Here is a 13494-nt window from a genome sequence, read left to right as displayed (position 1 = left end):
TGGTTATGGGCAGGGGTGAGCAGCAGGCCAGTGTGGCCAGACCCCTGCAGGCAGGCCTCAGGACCAGAGGAGAGGCGGGAGGGCGGGCTGACTGGCTGCTGTGTGAGGATGCACCGGGCAGCCCGACAGGACGCCGGAGACCAGATAGGAGGCTTTGCAGGAGTCCAGGGAAAGATGGCGGCTCAGATGAGGTGGTGGTAGATTTGAGAGCTGCCTGGGATGCCAGCTGGCTGGGACTTGGTGATGGATGAGGTGTGGGGGCTGAGAGAGAGGCAAGCAGCATCCGAATCCTGTGTTTCTGGTGTGTAGACCTGGGAGGAAAGTGGTGCAGCTCCCTAGGGTAGGAAATGGGACAGAGGCAGGTACCCAAGCTCAAGATGCCGTATGCTGTCCCAGTTGGGATGCCTGGCAGGCTGCCGGGATCCAGGGCCTGGGCTGCAGGTGGAGGACCATGAGAAGGATGCCCAGTGATGGGAGGAAACCCAGGAGAGGGGAAGTGTCTGGGAGGTTGGAAGAAGAGAGTTTCAAGTAAACCAGATGCTGCTGCTGAGTGGTCAGGCCCAGAGGAATGTGGGAGTGTCATTGGATCTAGTAACGTGGAGGAGTGGACCCGGACAAGTTTTGGGACTGAAGCCGATTGGGTTTTGCAAGGTGTGCATGAGAGGTGAGGAAGTAGAGACAGAGAACTCAGACTCTGGGCGTTTAGCTGGGGAGGGGACCGCTGTAACTGGGGGAGGTGGAGGCTGAGGACGCCATTTGTCTTCTAAGATGGGAAAGTCTTGAGCATATTCAAATGCTATTGGGAACAAGTTAATAGGGAGAAGTAGAAGATATGGAAAAGAGAAAGATAATTAGAGGCTCAGGAGGTTGGGGGAGAGGGCAGAGCACCGGCGTGGGGAGAGATTGGCCTGGGACAGGAGAGCTCCTTCTTGGGGAGGAAAGGAGAGAATCGGTGCAAACAGGTCGGTTGATGGGTTTGGTAGCGAGAGGTGGAGGAGCTGCTGTTGGGAGTCTTTGCTTTTCTCCGCCCAGTAGGAGAGCCGGCCGTGTGCTGAGAGGAAGGGAGGTGATGGAGCTAGAGGCTTGAGGAGCGTGGAGGAGGTAGAAAGCATTCTGTTTAAAGCAACAGAGGGAGTGGGCAGAGAAAGAGACCAGCTGGCAGCCTGGATGGCCCAGGTGAGGCCACAGGGATGTGTTCAGGGGGTGCCAGCCTGTCTGGGCAGGTGACTTTTTTCTACTTGTCCCAGTGCTGCCTTGGAGAAGGTAGAGAGTTGGATCGGTTCAGAGCTTGGTGCGTGCCCGGCAGGAGCATGGAACAAGAAGGAGGCGAGGGAGTTTGGGATGTTGGTAGGAGTGGTGAGATGGTGGACCTTGGTGTCTTAAGCTGAATGTGGAGGGTGGTAAGGGTGGTAGGTCGATGGATGGAGGTCCCCAGGGGGTGAAGAGCAGGCATAGTGCTGGGGGCACTGTGAGATGCTGAGCTGGGACAAGAGTGAGGGTCTGCAAGGGGACGTTGGAGGCCACAGTTTGGGAGGTAGGGCCATTCCCAGTGGTGGCGTTATCCAGGCATGATCTTGGTAGTGCAGGGAAGGAGAAAGCCTTGGAGGTGTGGGGCTCAGGGGCCAGTGAGTTGAGGGGGCTGCTGGAGTCACCCGGGTGGGGGTGGCGATAGACCTTGAGGTGGTGAGGAAGCCCATGCAATGACAGCAGAATCCTCAGTGGGAATAGGGGGATGTGGGAACAAGGTGGGCACAGACCCCCTTAACCCCCAAGAAACCTGTTGAGTGAGAGCACCTCTCTCGGGTACTTTTTCTCCAAACTACCCCCAGGGCCAGTGGCCTCCTTCAGGTCTGGCCTCCAGTCTCCGTGGTTCCCTGAGGCTCAGGCACAGACACTCCGTCCAGGCAGGCACAGGCCAAGGCAGCCTTGTGCTGGAAGAGCCTTTGGGGCCACTTGTCCTGAGAAGAGAAGAGCTGTGGGCACAGCAGCTGGAGAGGTTCTTCATGTGTGGGTGTGTGTGTGACCAGGGGGTGGCGGTGGGGGTGACCCCATGCTTGTGTGTATCTGATGCCGTGTGCCTTTTGTGCAAGACAGCATGTCTCATATGTGAAGCACTGTGTCAGAGCCCCATATGTGTGAGAGACACCATATGTGAGTGGGAGAGACTGTGTGTGGGAGACACCGTGTGTGTGTGTGAAGAGCCTGTGTTCCAGGGGGGTGGGCTGTCTGGTGGCAGTGGCGGCAGCCTGCCTGGAGGGCCCTGGGATAGCCATTCTGCGCTTGGGGAGCAGCCTGCCTGGGTGAGTGTCCCAGCCTCTGTGACTGGTCGCCGTGCCTGTGACCCCCACCCTCCATCTGCCTGCTTCCCCCCATTTGTCTTCCCCAGCCCCCTCCGCCCCTCCCCAGAAGGTGACATGTGTGAGCGTGGGCTCCACCACGGTCCGGGTAAGTTGGGTACCACCGCCGGCCGACAGCCGCAACGGCGTCATCACCCAGTACTCGGTGGCCTACGAGGCGGTGGACGGCGAGGACCGCAGGCGGCATGTGGTGGACGGCATCAGCCGCGAGCACTCCAGCTGGGACCTGGTGGGCCTGGAGAAGTGGACGGAATACCGGGTGTGGGTGCGGGCGCACACAGACGTGGGCCCCGGCCCCGAGAGCAGCCCGGTGCTGGTGCGCACAGACGAGGACGGTAGGCGGTGGCGCCGAGGGGAGGGGTGGGAGGGGAGTCACCTCACTCAGACACCACCCACCTCACACACCAGGGCCTTTGCCTCCCATACATAAGCCCAGAGGACTCATCTTCCTGGTGCAGGTTTAATGGCCCAAATGGGGAGATGTAGCTGTGGGACCCCTTATACCCGAATCCCAGCCTTTGAGGTGTCTCTAAGGCAGATGGAGCCTTAACAGGCTTAAGACAGAAACAACCCCACCTAAGGTTTGGGAGGTCAAGACTGGAAAGATTGGTGCAAGAGACACTCAAAATAGAATCAGCGAGATTCCACCTTAGCTAGACGTTGGCATGATCTGGGGGCCCAAGAGGAGATAGGACAGGTTGTGCTGACTTTGGGATGGTCAAAGGCCTGGTACCCCAGCCCTCCCTTCCCCACCAAGTGAGGTAGCTCTGGGCCAGAGGGGTTGGCAGGGCCAGTCCTGGGCTCTTCTGCATGCCAGGCAGAAGGAGCCCTCCATGTTCCTCTCCAGGGAGAGACAATCTAAGCAAACTACATCAGGGCCCTTCCTGGGGCAATGGGGGGCAAAGGCAAGGTCCTGGAGTGTGCTGTGCCCACCTGAGATGGGATCCATACCACCAGGCCTGACTTCCTTCTCTCCCTGGTCCCCAGTGCCCAGCGGGCCACCGCGGAAGGTGGAAGTGGAGCCACTGAACTCCACTTCTGTGCGCGTCTCCTGGAAGCTGCCTGTCCCCAGCAAACAGCACGGCCAGATCCGCGGCTATCAGGTCACCTATGTGCGGCTAGAGAATGGTGAACCCCGTGGCCCACCCATCATCCAGGATGTCATGCTGGCCGAGGCCCAGGTGTGCCACTGGGAGGTCGGGCATGGGGGCGCTGTGCTGCGGGGGGACAGTGGGTGAGACCAGCACGCTCTACTTCCTCTTTGGAGCCCAGGTTTGCTTCCCTCCCCTTCCTGCCCTCGGATGGACTGTAACACAGAGACATCCCACTATGTTGGCTTGGGAGGCCCTGAGACCAGGCGGTTAGGGCCAGGTTCTGGGAACACTCTCTCTGTCTTGAGTCTGCCTAAGCCGTGCCAACCCAGGCCCTGCCGGCCCCATCTGCCCTGGTGACAGTCACAGCCTGGCAGTCACCTCTGTGGCTCAGCCACCAGCACTAGCTGTGAGGAGCCCTGTCTACACAGCCCCAGGCCTCCGTTGTTACTCCCAGCCCCGGCTTCAGCTCCCTCAAGCCCTCCTTTGTGGTTTTCGGGAAGCACATTTGCTGTCAGTTAGGCTGGGCTTTCCAGATGTGCCTTCTTCCTTGACAGAGCTGGGCTAGGCAGCCACTCCTCCCACAGCCCGGGGCAGGAAGAGCACTCCTGGGCAGTGGTTTCCCCTCACTTGGCCCTTGGCCATCGCAGAGTTCTTTGAAGGGACAAGCTGGGGTGTTGCTCTGCACCTGGCCCCCAGGAGGATGGCTCAGCCCCTGATGTTACTCTCAAGGTCTGGGCCTGCCAGCCAGCTTCACGTCTCCCTCTGTGTGCTTCTGTCCTCCAAGGACGATGATTCTGCCTATGAGCTTGGGGTGAGGTCCCTGGGATATTACCAGCACCGGTTTGCTATTCAGATGAAGAACCTGGGGTACCGGAGGTCGTGTGGTCCGGAATTTCCCAATAAGTGGGTGGCTGAGCTTAGATACGAAGCCAAGTCGCTGGACTCCTGGGAAAGGGCTATAATTGCAAATTCCTTCCCAAATTACTCTGCCGAAGAGTCATAACACCTGGTGTGGTCTGCTCTCAAGGTCTCCCCGTGCAGAATCAGGGTCTTGGTGGAGATCTATAGGGGGCAGCACTCAGTCAGCCCAGATTCCCTCCAGAACCCACACGCCCTCTTCATCCAGCTTTTCACCCTTACCTGGGCTGGGATCCGAGGTGCAAGCACGCACCTCGTGTTCTATGTGCTGTGCTTATGGATGGACTCCCTCACATAGGCGACAGGGTCTTTGTGCCTCTGGCTGGGCTCAGCCCTCTGCAGCAAAATTCCTTTCTGCCCAGAGGGTACCCTCTTCCTCCTCTCAGCCTGCTCAGTGCTGAGAGAGCATAGGGTGGAGGCGGCGGGCATGTGTACCCGCCTGCATTCCTGGGGCAGGTTGAGGGTTCCTCCTGGAGCCTCAGCAGACACACCCACCCAGAAACATCCCGAGAATGGGCTCCCTTCAGCCCCTCCCTTCCTAGGGGGCCAGCAGCACAGCTGCAGCCAGAGGGGTTCCAGAGAAACCACTTAGGGTGCCCCCTTCTGGTCCCAAGTGGTTTGGAGGGAGCTGGGCCATAGGCGGGACGCTGCCTTCTTGGCCTCAGGCATCCCGTGATGGTGGGTAAATAGGAGCCCAGGCTCCAGGGAAACGAACTGAAGATGGAGGGCCTGCCCATGCAGCCCCCTTGGGACTGGGTCATTCTGCTCCAAGCCAGCAGGAAAGCAGATGGGGCCTGGTCCCTAGGCTGGCCACAGGGCTCAGCTGTCCCCTGAGCGCCCTGTTAAGGACACCACAGCCTGTCCTTCTTCACCCAGCAGCACCATCTGCTCGGCCCAGGGCCCTATCAGTTCTGGCAGAACCATGGAGTGCATGCCCCCTGCAAGTGTGTAGCCAGAGCTGTCTCTTTTTATGTGTGTCTCCATCTCAGGTTTGCCTCTTTCTCACGGCCTCGACTCCATCCCCCTGTGTTGTTCTGCCCGTTTCTCATGGGCTCTGTTTTTACTTCGTTTCTCTGTTCCTGTCTCTCCCTCCACAGATGGTGCTTTTATCTGTCTCATTCTCTTCTCTCTTTGCTCCTTTGCTCTGCTCCCTTCCGTCCTCTCTCTCTCCCTTTTGCACCTACTTTGTCTTTCTTTCTCTTCTTTCTCACTCTGCCTCCGACACAGGAAAGGTGGTCTGTGAGGACGTCCCTGCCCGGGCCTGCCTTGGGCAGCATGGGTCTCCCCCCAGGCAAGGAACCTAGAGCAGAGGTGGGCCCAGCCCCACCCTAGAAAGTGGCCATGGCCAGTAGGGACCTGTCGATGGCCTCTTCCCATATTCGGTCCCACGGTCCTTGCGAGGACTTTCCAGCAGAGCTTCCCAGAACAGGAGGAACTTGGGCCAGTGGACAGAGGCCAGACCAGCACTGCGGGGGTGGTTGGGCCGGAGGAGCCCATGGTACCTCTATCCTGGAGGTGTCATGGTCCATCTCCCTGTGCTGTGCTGCACACTGGCCAGCCCCCAGCCCTCTCGTGCCCCAGGGCCACAGAATGGAGATCTCACTCCCTCCACTCATCCAGCTCGTACACCTATGTGCACCATGGCCTAAAGAATGATGTACCAAGAAATAACGACATTGCCAGCCCTGAAACAGGCCTTCCTACCTTGAGGAGACCTCAGGCACCCCAGAAGGGAACCGGGGTTTGAGTGCTTCCCCTGAGCCTGTGGGGCAGGGCCCAGGCTCCGAGCGGGGCATTCATACCTTCATCATCTTGCTGACCAGCCTGCCCGCCCAGCCCCCCAGCCACTGTGCAGCTCTTGCTGTTCCTGGAACAACCCTCCTGCCTGGGGAACTGTATAATCTGTCACCCCAACTGGAATACTTTTGAGAGTGAAAGGTGACATTGTGGATAATTATACCATGACAGCAAGCAGAGGCCAGGACTGTCAGGCAAACCAGGGTGTACAGTCACCCTGCTCATCCCTCAGTGTTTTCCCTCTGCCTGAACTGTCGAGCCCACGCCCCGTGTCTGGTGGCCTTTCCCTCAGAGCAGCTCCAGGTGGCTTGCTCTGATCCCTCAGTGCCATGGAGCTCCCACTCTTTGGGCTGTCTGCCCTCCAGGTCTCCCTGCACTCCTCAGCCCTGGCATACACATTTGGGCTTGGAGAGGCGGGGGCTGGGATCTTCGGATGGGGAGTGGTCCTGGTGTGCTACCCCCATGGGCACTTCAGAGGCCTGCCCCCTCCATCTGCCTTCTCCCGGCCAGGCCCCCTCTAGGCCAGAGTCCTTCACCTCCTGTCTCCCTTTCTCTCTCTCTCCGCGGTCAGTGGCGGCCAGAGGAGTCCGAGGACTATGTAAGTAACAGGTGTGCGAGCGCGGGCGAGACCTGGGTCAGGCTGGGCTCGTGGGACACTCCCCCTCCCCCGCCTTTCCTCCTAGCCTGAGCCACCAAGATCCACAGGGCACCAGCCACATCCGGAGAAAATTGGCATTTAGACGCGAGCACAAGGCTGAGCAGCGATTGGCACTTCCTCTAATCCTTACTTCTCGCCTGTCGAGCAGCAGTTTCAAGCCGGTGTTCACGATCGACCAGGGCCTGGCCCCTGCTCTGGCCAGACAGGGATGGAGTTAAATCTAATCCTGATCATTAGGCCTTATTGATCCCTGGAGTGAAAAATCACCTGCTTCTGGGCCCAGGCTGGGAGAGGAGTTGGGGAGTCTGGGGAGCCAGGTTCCAGTATTGGTGCCTTCCTGGAGCCCCAGCCCTGGGAGACCCTCCAGCTGGGGCAGGAGGGGGCCTGTGAGGGGTTGTTGGCATCTGTAGTGGCCCCACCCGAGGCTCAGAGCTGGAGGGATACCAGGGTTGGTGGTGACAGCTCTGTTCCCACTGCACGGTGGTCCCCTCCCTTCTTCCCACTCTTCCCTCTGTGTGGTGTGGCTTGGCCTCCCATGGTGTTTCTCCGCATGTCTGGAAATGATGCCTTGGCTAGAGATGGGTTCGTGGGCAGGGCCTGCCAAGGCTGGGGGACACTGCCCTGGCTGATTTCTCAGGCATCACTGGGTACAATGAGGAAGTGCATTCTCCGGGGTCGGGGTTCCTTGTTCTCTTGGTCTCTCCTCCCTGTCTCAGGAGGCATTGCAAGGCATAAGGTGTTCATGGAGCCAGTACCTAGATGGGGGTCAGATGTGGTCCTGACCTGGTCCTGCAGGGTGGCCCACGCCTCCACTGTCCTCTGTGTGTGTGTGTGTGTGTGTGTGTGTGTGTGTGTGTGTGCGCGCGCGCGCATTGTGTGTGTGTGTGTGTGTGTGTGTGTGTGTGTGTGCGCGCGCGCATGTGCATTAGTACCTGCAGGTGGCTCTCCACCTGCAGGAGGGAGCTATGGGCTGCATGCATATGTGCGTCAAGAGCTGTGCAAGGTACTACATGTGTGCGAGGCTCTGTGCCCTGTGTGTCATGTGTGCACAGACCTCACGAGGTGTCATTCGTAGTACAATGGAGTGAAGGAACAGTGTGGCCCTTTGTTCTTCTCTGAAAGGAAGAATGAGCTACCTGCCCCAGGGCTGCGGCTCCTGGGATGGGCGGGCTCCTCCTGGGCACACATCCCACCTGCCTGCCCTGCCTCCAGCAGAGTCCAGCATTGCACAGCACCCCATCCCAGGACCTCTGGCCTTGAGTGCCCAGGGGACTCCCACCTCAGCTAAGGTCCTGAGGTGGCTGGCATGGTCTGGCCTTTCCTTGCTCTCCTGTGATGGGAATGGGCCCCTCCTCCTCCTCCCTTAGGAAACCACCATCAGCGGCCTGACCCCGGAGACCACCTACTCCATTACTGTTGCTGCCTACACTACCAAGGGGGATGGTGCCCGCAGCAAACCCAAAATTGTCACGACGACCGGGGCAGGTGAGTGAGGGGTCAGGGACAGAGCTGTGGGTGGGACAGCAAGGAGGGCAGCGCCAGAGCCCGGTGCGTGGTTGTTCAGTCCCAGGACGGCCCACCATGATGGTCAGCACCACGGCCATGAACACCGCTCTGCTCCAGTGGCACCCACCCAAGGAGCTGCCTGGTGAGCTGCTGGGCTACCGGCTGCAGTACCGCCGGGCCGACGAGGCAAGGCCCAACACCATAGATTTTGGCAAGGACGACCAGCACTTTACGGTCACCAGTCTGCACAAGGGGGCCACCTACATCTTCCGGCTTGCTGCCAAGAACCGGGCTGGCCTAGGCGAGGAGTTCGAGAAGGAGATCACAACCCCTGAGGATGTGCCCAGTGGCTTCCCCCAAAACCTGCGTGTGATAGGGCTGACCATCTCCACTACGGAACTGGCCTGGGAACCCCCAGTGCTAGCAGAGAGGAACGGGCATATCACCAACTACACCGTGGTGTACCGTGACATCAACAGCCAGCAGGAGCTGCAGAACGTCACTGCCAACACCCACCTTACACTCTCCGGCCTCAAGCCAGACACCACTTACGATGTCAAGGTCCGCGCACGCACCAGCAAAGGCGCCGGCCCACTCAGCCCCAGCATCCAGTCCCGGACCATGCCCGTGGAGCAAGGTGTGTGCTGTGGGCACGTGCCTGCACCTGGGGAACTCTGCTCTCCTTGACCCACTGATCTATGGCGACTGTGACCCACCAGCCTCTGCTGTGTGACCCTCCAGTCTCTCATGACCATGACCACTAACCTCTAGCAAATGGGTCTCACGTTCTCAGTGTGCGACCCCTGACCTCTGCTGTCTGACCTACTGATCTCTGCTGTGTGACTCTCCAATCTCTCGTGACCTTGACCCACTGGTCTCTTTTGACTGCCTCACCGTTCTCAGGTGTGCAACACTAATCTCTTGGGGCCATGACCCACTGATCTCTAGTGGACATGCTCCACCATGCTCTGGTGTGCGGCCACATGCTTCTCATGACCGAGTCCCATTGACCTCTGGGCACTCTGACCTGGTGTCTCCGAGCACCCAAGCACTTCGGGAGATCCTGACCAGGGGTCCTGTGGCAACTGCCCCAGCTTGGTGCTCACCGTGATGAAGAGCTTGGTTTGGGAGCCGAACGTGTGTGATTTGAAGCAGGCTGGGAGTGGGGATGCCTGGTCCTCTGCTGCTGTCCCCGACCAGTGTCTCTTCCTGGCAGGGAGCCCCTCAGGCCCATTCACCCCACGCTGGTTACACAGCCAGAGCTGACTCCCTGCTTATGTTCTGCAGTGTTTGCCAAGAACTTCCGTGTGGCAGCCGCAATGAAGACGTCTGTGCTGCTCAGCTGGGAGGTCCCTGATTCCTACAAGTCAACCGTCCCCTTCAAGGTGGGTGTGGGTCCTGACCAGCAGAGCCCGGCACAAATGCGGACCTGCTGCGGGCCGTCATTCCAGTCACATTTGTGGGCGTTTGTGGCGCAGCATCCTGGTTAGGTGTGTGCAGGTGCTCTGCCCCGCAGGCCCGTGATGGGGAACCTCACCCAAATGCGCTGCCTGCCCCCCTCCTCTGCAGATTCTGTACAACGGGCAGAGTGTGGAGGTGGACGGGCACTCGATGCGGAAGCTGATCGCAGACCTGCAGCCGAACACAGAGTACTCGTTTGTGCTGATGAACCGTGGCAGCAGTGCGGGGGGCTTGCAGCACCTGGTGTCCATCCGCACAGCCCCTGACCTTCTGCCACACAAGCCGCTGCTTGCCTCGGCCTACATAGAGGACGGCCGCTTCACCCTCTCCATGCCCCACGTGCAGGACCTCTTGCTCGTCAGGTGTGCAGACGAGGCCTCGGGATGGGGACAGGGCTGGCAACGCGAGCATGGCGGTGACAGCTGATTCCCACTCTACCTGCCCAGGTGGTTCTACATCGTGGTGGTGCCCATTGACCGTGTGGGCGGGAGCATGCTGGCCCCGCGATGGAGCACCCCTGAGGAGCTGGAGCTGGACGAGGTGCCTGGGGAAGGGATGGGGCGGCACTAATGACAGCCCATTGCACTGGTTGGCTGTGGCCCCAGTGACTCTCCCAAATTAGAATTGCTCTGGCTGGCAGCCTGCCCCTCTCTGAGGAGAGGGACTCTGAGGTGGCCCCCTGGGAGTTTTCAGAGAACTCCTGAGGCTTTACAGAGAATCCCCTGGGGGGGGTTCCAAGGATCCCCTGGGGTAGGAAGAAGCAGAGTTGTCCCTGCAGGTCTAGAGGCTCCTGAGCCCTGTGGACTTGAGTGTCCCGAGGTCTGGAGGCCATGGAGGGCTGGAGTGGAGTCCCAGGGCATGTGGAATCCTGCATCCTCTTCTCTCAGCGGTGCGGAACCAGCCCTCTCTGGTGGGGGTGAGGGGCAGGTCCCCAGGCTCCTGTTCCTACTGGGTTGGCAGGGAGGAGTGGCATTGCTGTGCCTGGTGTCCGGTGTCATTCTGTGGGTACAGAGGTCAAGCCCAGCTCAGGCCCCTCACACAGAAGGTGAGCCTCATCTCGGCCCAGGGTTGCATGCTCCGAGGCCCGGCGTGACTCCCACATCTGCTCTGTCAGCTTCTAGAGGCCATCGAGCAGGGTGTTGGGGAGCGGCGCCGGCGGCGGCAGGCAGAGCGGCTGAAGCCCTACGTGGCTGCTCAGGTGGACGTGCTCCCTGAGACCTTCACCCTGGGGGACAAGAAGACCTACCAGGGCTTCTATAACCGGCCCTTGTCTCCAGACCTGAGCTACCAGTGCTTCGTGCTCGCCTCCCTGAAGGAGCCCGTGGACCAGGTTTGCTTGAGCCGCCTGGGCTCTCAGCACCCCAGGCCCAACCTGAGACTAGGCCAGTTTCAAATACCATGAGATCCCAGGCCCAGGGCAGCCCCAGAGATCCCAGACCTGCACTAGAGATCTCAAGACACCAGTTCTTAGAACCCAGTCAGCTGACCCGGTTCAGGTCAGCCTCTTAGGGTCCAGGAGACCAGGCCCAGCCAGCCCAGCATAACCCGCCTCCAGAGCCCTTCCTCCAGGTTTGGTGGGCAGAGGGTGGGGGATCTCACACCCAGCTCACTGCCCGTGCTGTTCCTCCACTGGGCCACAGAAGCGCTATGCCTCCAGCCCCTACTCTGATGAGATCGTGGTCCAGGTGACACCAGCCCAGCAGCAGGAGGAGCCAGAGATGCTGTGGGTGACGGGCCCCGTCCTGGCGGTCATCCTCATCATCCTCATTGTCATCGCCATTCTCCTGTTCAAGAGGTGAGTGCTGCGTTCAGGGCTCTGGGGGACGGCCACCTGCCCCTGGACTCTCAGGCCCTCCCTGGACGTGGTACACGTGGGCACGGGGCAGCCACCGTGGCCTGCAACCCTGGGCTCTGTGGGAAGCCAGGAAGAGCAGAAGCAGTATGTGTGCATGTGTGTGTGTATTAGCCTAGTGTGATGAGCAGCCGAAGCTTCACAGAGGTCTGGTTCACATGCATCCCCGGGCACGTCTGTCCATCTGTCTCTGTGTTTCGGTGGATGTGTGTCTGTCTCTCAGCTTCAAGACACTGCCTTCCCCTGGTCTCCTACCATCAGCACTTCCTCTGCCACCTTTCCTAGACCTTCCTCAGCCTGGCTCTCCTGCCTCGGCCTAGAGAGTTCCACTCCGAGCTACAGGCCCACAGACCTTCATCTGGCAGTCATTTAAGGAGTGCCTGCTGTGACTGCAGCATCCACAGCTGCCCCAGACTCAGTGTGTCTTGAACCTTTCCCACAACCCCCCTCCCCGGTCTCATTGCAAGGGACGGGGCCATCCACCTTGTTTGCCAACTGGAAACCTGGGTATCACTGTCACCCCTCCTCCTCCCTCTCACTCCTCTCAGTCTCCCGTGAGTCCTATCCTGAATGTTGCTGGATCTGCTCCTCTTCCCCCCCACTGTGGGCTCCCCGAAGATAATGCACATGCAGGCGTCGCCGGGGCCCTGGCACACAGCGCTTCTCAGTTCTCTCCCCCAGGTAGTTGCAGCCACCTGCTCTTGGCCTCTCCCCTTCCTATGCAACTACCTCCCAGCCTGAAAAGTATTTCCGAAGATTTAACTTTCTCACCCTTGGTATAACACTTTTTAGTGGCTCACAAGATAAAGCCTGACCTCTGTAACTTGACAGTCAAACGCCTGGCCAGCCTGGTCCCTGCCCCACTCCCGACATCGTCAACTGAACTAACGCAGCTCCTCCGCCGGCTTGAGCGGTGCCCTCCACTCTGCAGCTTTGCTGCTCGTTGCCCACCCAGCAACTGCCGTTTCATCCTTCAAGGCTCCCTTCCAGGCTCTGGTGCCCACGAGGCTCTCTGGGCCCCCACCTCTTCCCCACACTGTCCCCCATCTGCCCCAGTGATGCTTCACTGGGCACATCGCTGGGCACCCAGCACGAGGCCGAGCCCACAAGACATGTCAGTGAATGCTTGTCAGTGAATGTGTGCTGCTCCGAATGTCTGAGCACGTCTCCATGTATGATTTCATGCTCTGTGCCCCATCTCTCCCCTGCCCCGACTCCTGACCCCTGACCTGGACCCAGTGACTCCTTCCTCCCAGGGTGAGTGGAGACAGGCTCTCCTTGTCCAGGCCACGGAGACCTGTGGGTGGGGAACCTGAGGGGTGTCCCCCACACGCACTCATTCTCTTTCCCACTCCCATCTGGGTCCTGGCGTCTGCAGGAGAGGCTTCTCCTCCCTGTGGATGCCATGTGGGTACCGTAGATAGGTCCCGCAGTGTCCCCCATGTCACGAGAGGGCCTGAGTGCTTGGCGGAAACAGTGACCGTTCCTTTCTTCTGTCCTTGCCTGTCTCTCGGGACCTAGTAAACAAGAAAGGTACGAGTCCTTCCTTCTCTCTTCACACGCCTCTCCCTTCACTTCCTATCCCTGTGCACAGTGCGGGCCCAGTAGGGAGGGGCGGTGCTTTGACCGGAAGCCTCCTGGCCTGTGGCTGTCCAGTCTGCTCAGCAGGCTCTGGGGCGGGCTCTGTCCCTCTCTGGACTTGTACCTGCACCAGGGATGCCCTGCTCCAGGGCGCAGGCACAGTGCAGACTTCCGATGCTTCCCCTGCGTGCACAGGCTGACTCTGAGCTCACCAGAGCCTTCCACCGGCTCCCAGCTCTGAGATTACCTGAGTGCTGCAGGAGACAGCAT

At 59.7% G+C, this 13494-nt stretch overlaps 1 protein-coding gene across 32 annotated transcripts in view; it reads left to right on the top strand.

Moving 5' to 3' along the window:
• The window catches only part of PTPRF (protein tyrosine phosphatase receptor type F), an 86788-nt gene that overhangs the window by 59149 nt on the left and 14145 nt on the right, over positions 1–13494 (top strand). For 7 of the 32 annotated variants that reach the window (XM_023631733.2, XM_023631708.2, XM_070260113.1 and 4 more), the window contains 10 exons: positions 2387–2692; positions 3345–3538; positions 6738–6764; positions 8192–8309; positions 8389–8967; positions 9618–9715; positions 9900–10153; positions 10238–10331; positions 10906–11121; positions 11432–11586. In XM_023631733.2, the coding sequence (XP_023487501.2) occupies positions 2387–2692; positions 3345–3538; positions 6738–6764; positions 8192–8309; positions 8389–8967; positions 9618–9715; positions 9900–10153; positions 10238–10331; positions 10906–11121; positions 11432–11586 (2041 nt within the window). The remainder of the gene's footprint in view (positions 1–2386; positions 2693–3344; positions 3539–6737; positions 6765–8191; positions 8310–8388; positions 8968–9617; positions 9716–9899; positions 10154–10237; positions 10332–10905; positions 11122–11431; positions 11587–13494) is intronic. The other 25 variants (XM_023631725.2, XM_023631737.2, XM_070260114.1 and 22 more) reach the window with 7 other exon arrangements.

Source organism: Equus caballus, chromosome 2, assembly GCF_041296265.1.
Source record: "Equus caballus isolate H_3958 breed thoroughbred chromosome 2, TB-T2T, whole genome shotgun sequence".
Classification (NCBI taxonomy): domain Eukaryota; kingdom Metazoa; phylum Chordata; class Mammalia; order Perissodactyla; family Equidae; genus Equus; species Equus caballus.
This window is presented reverse-complemented; position numbering and strand designations above follow the sequence as displayed.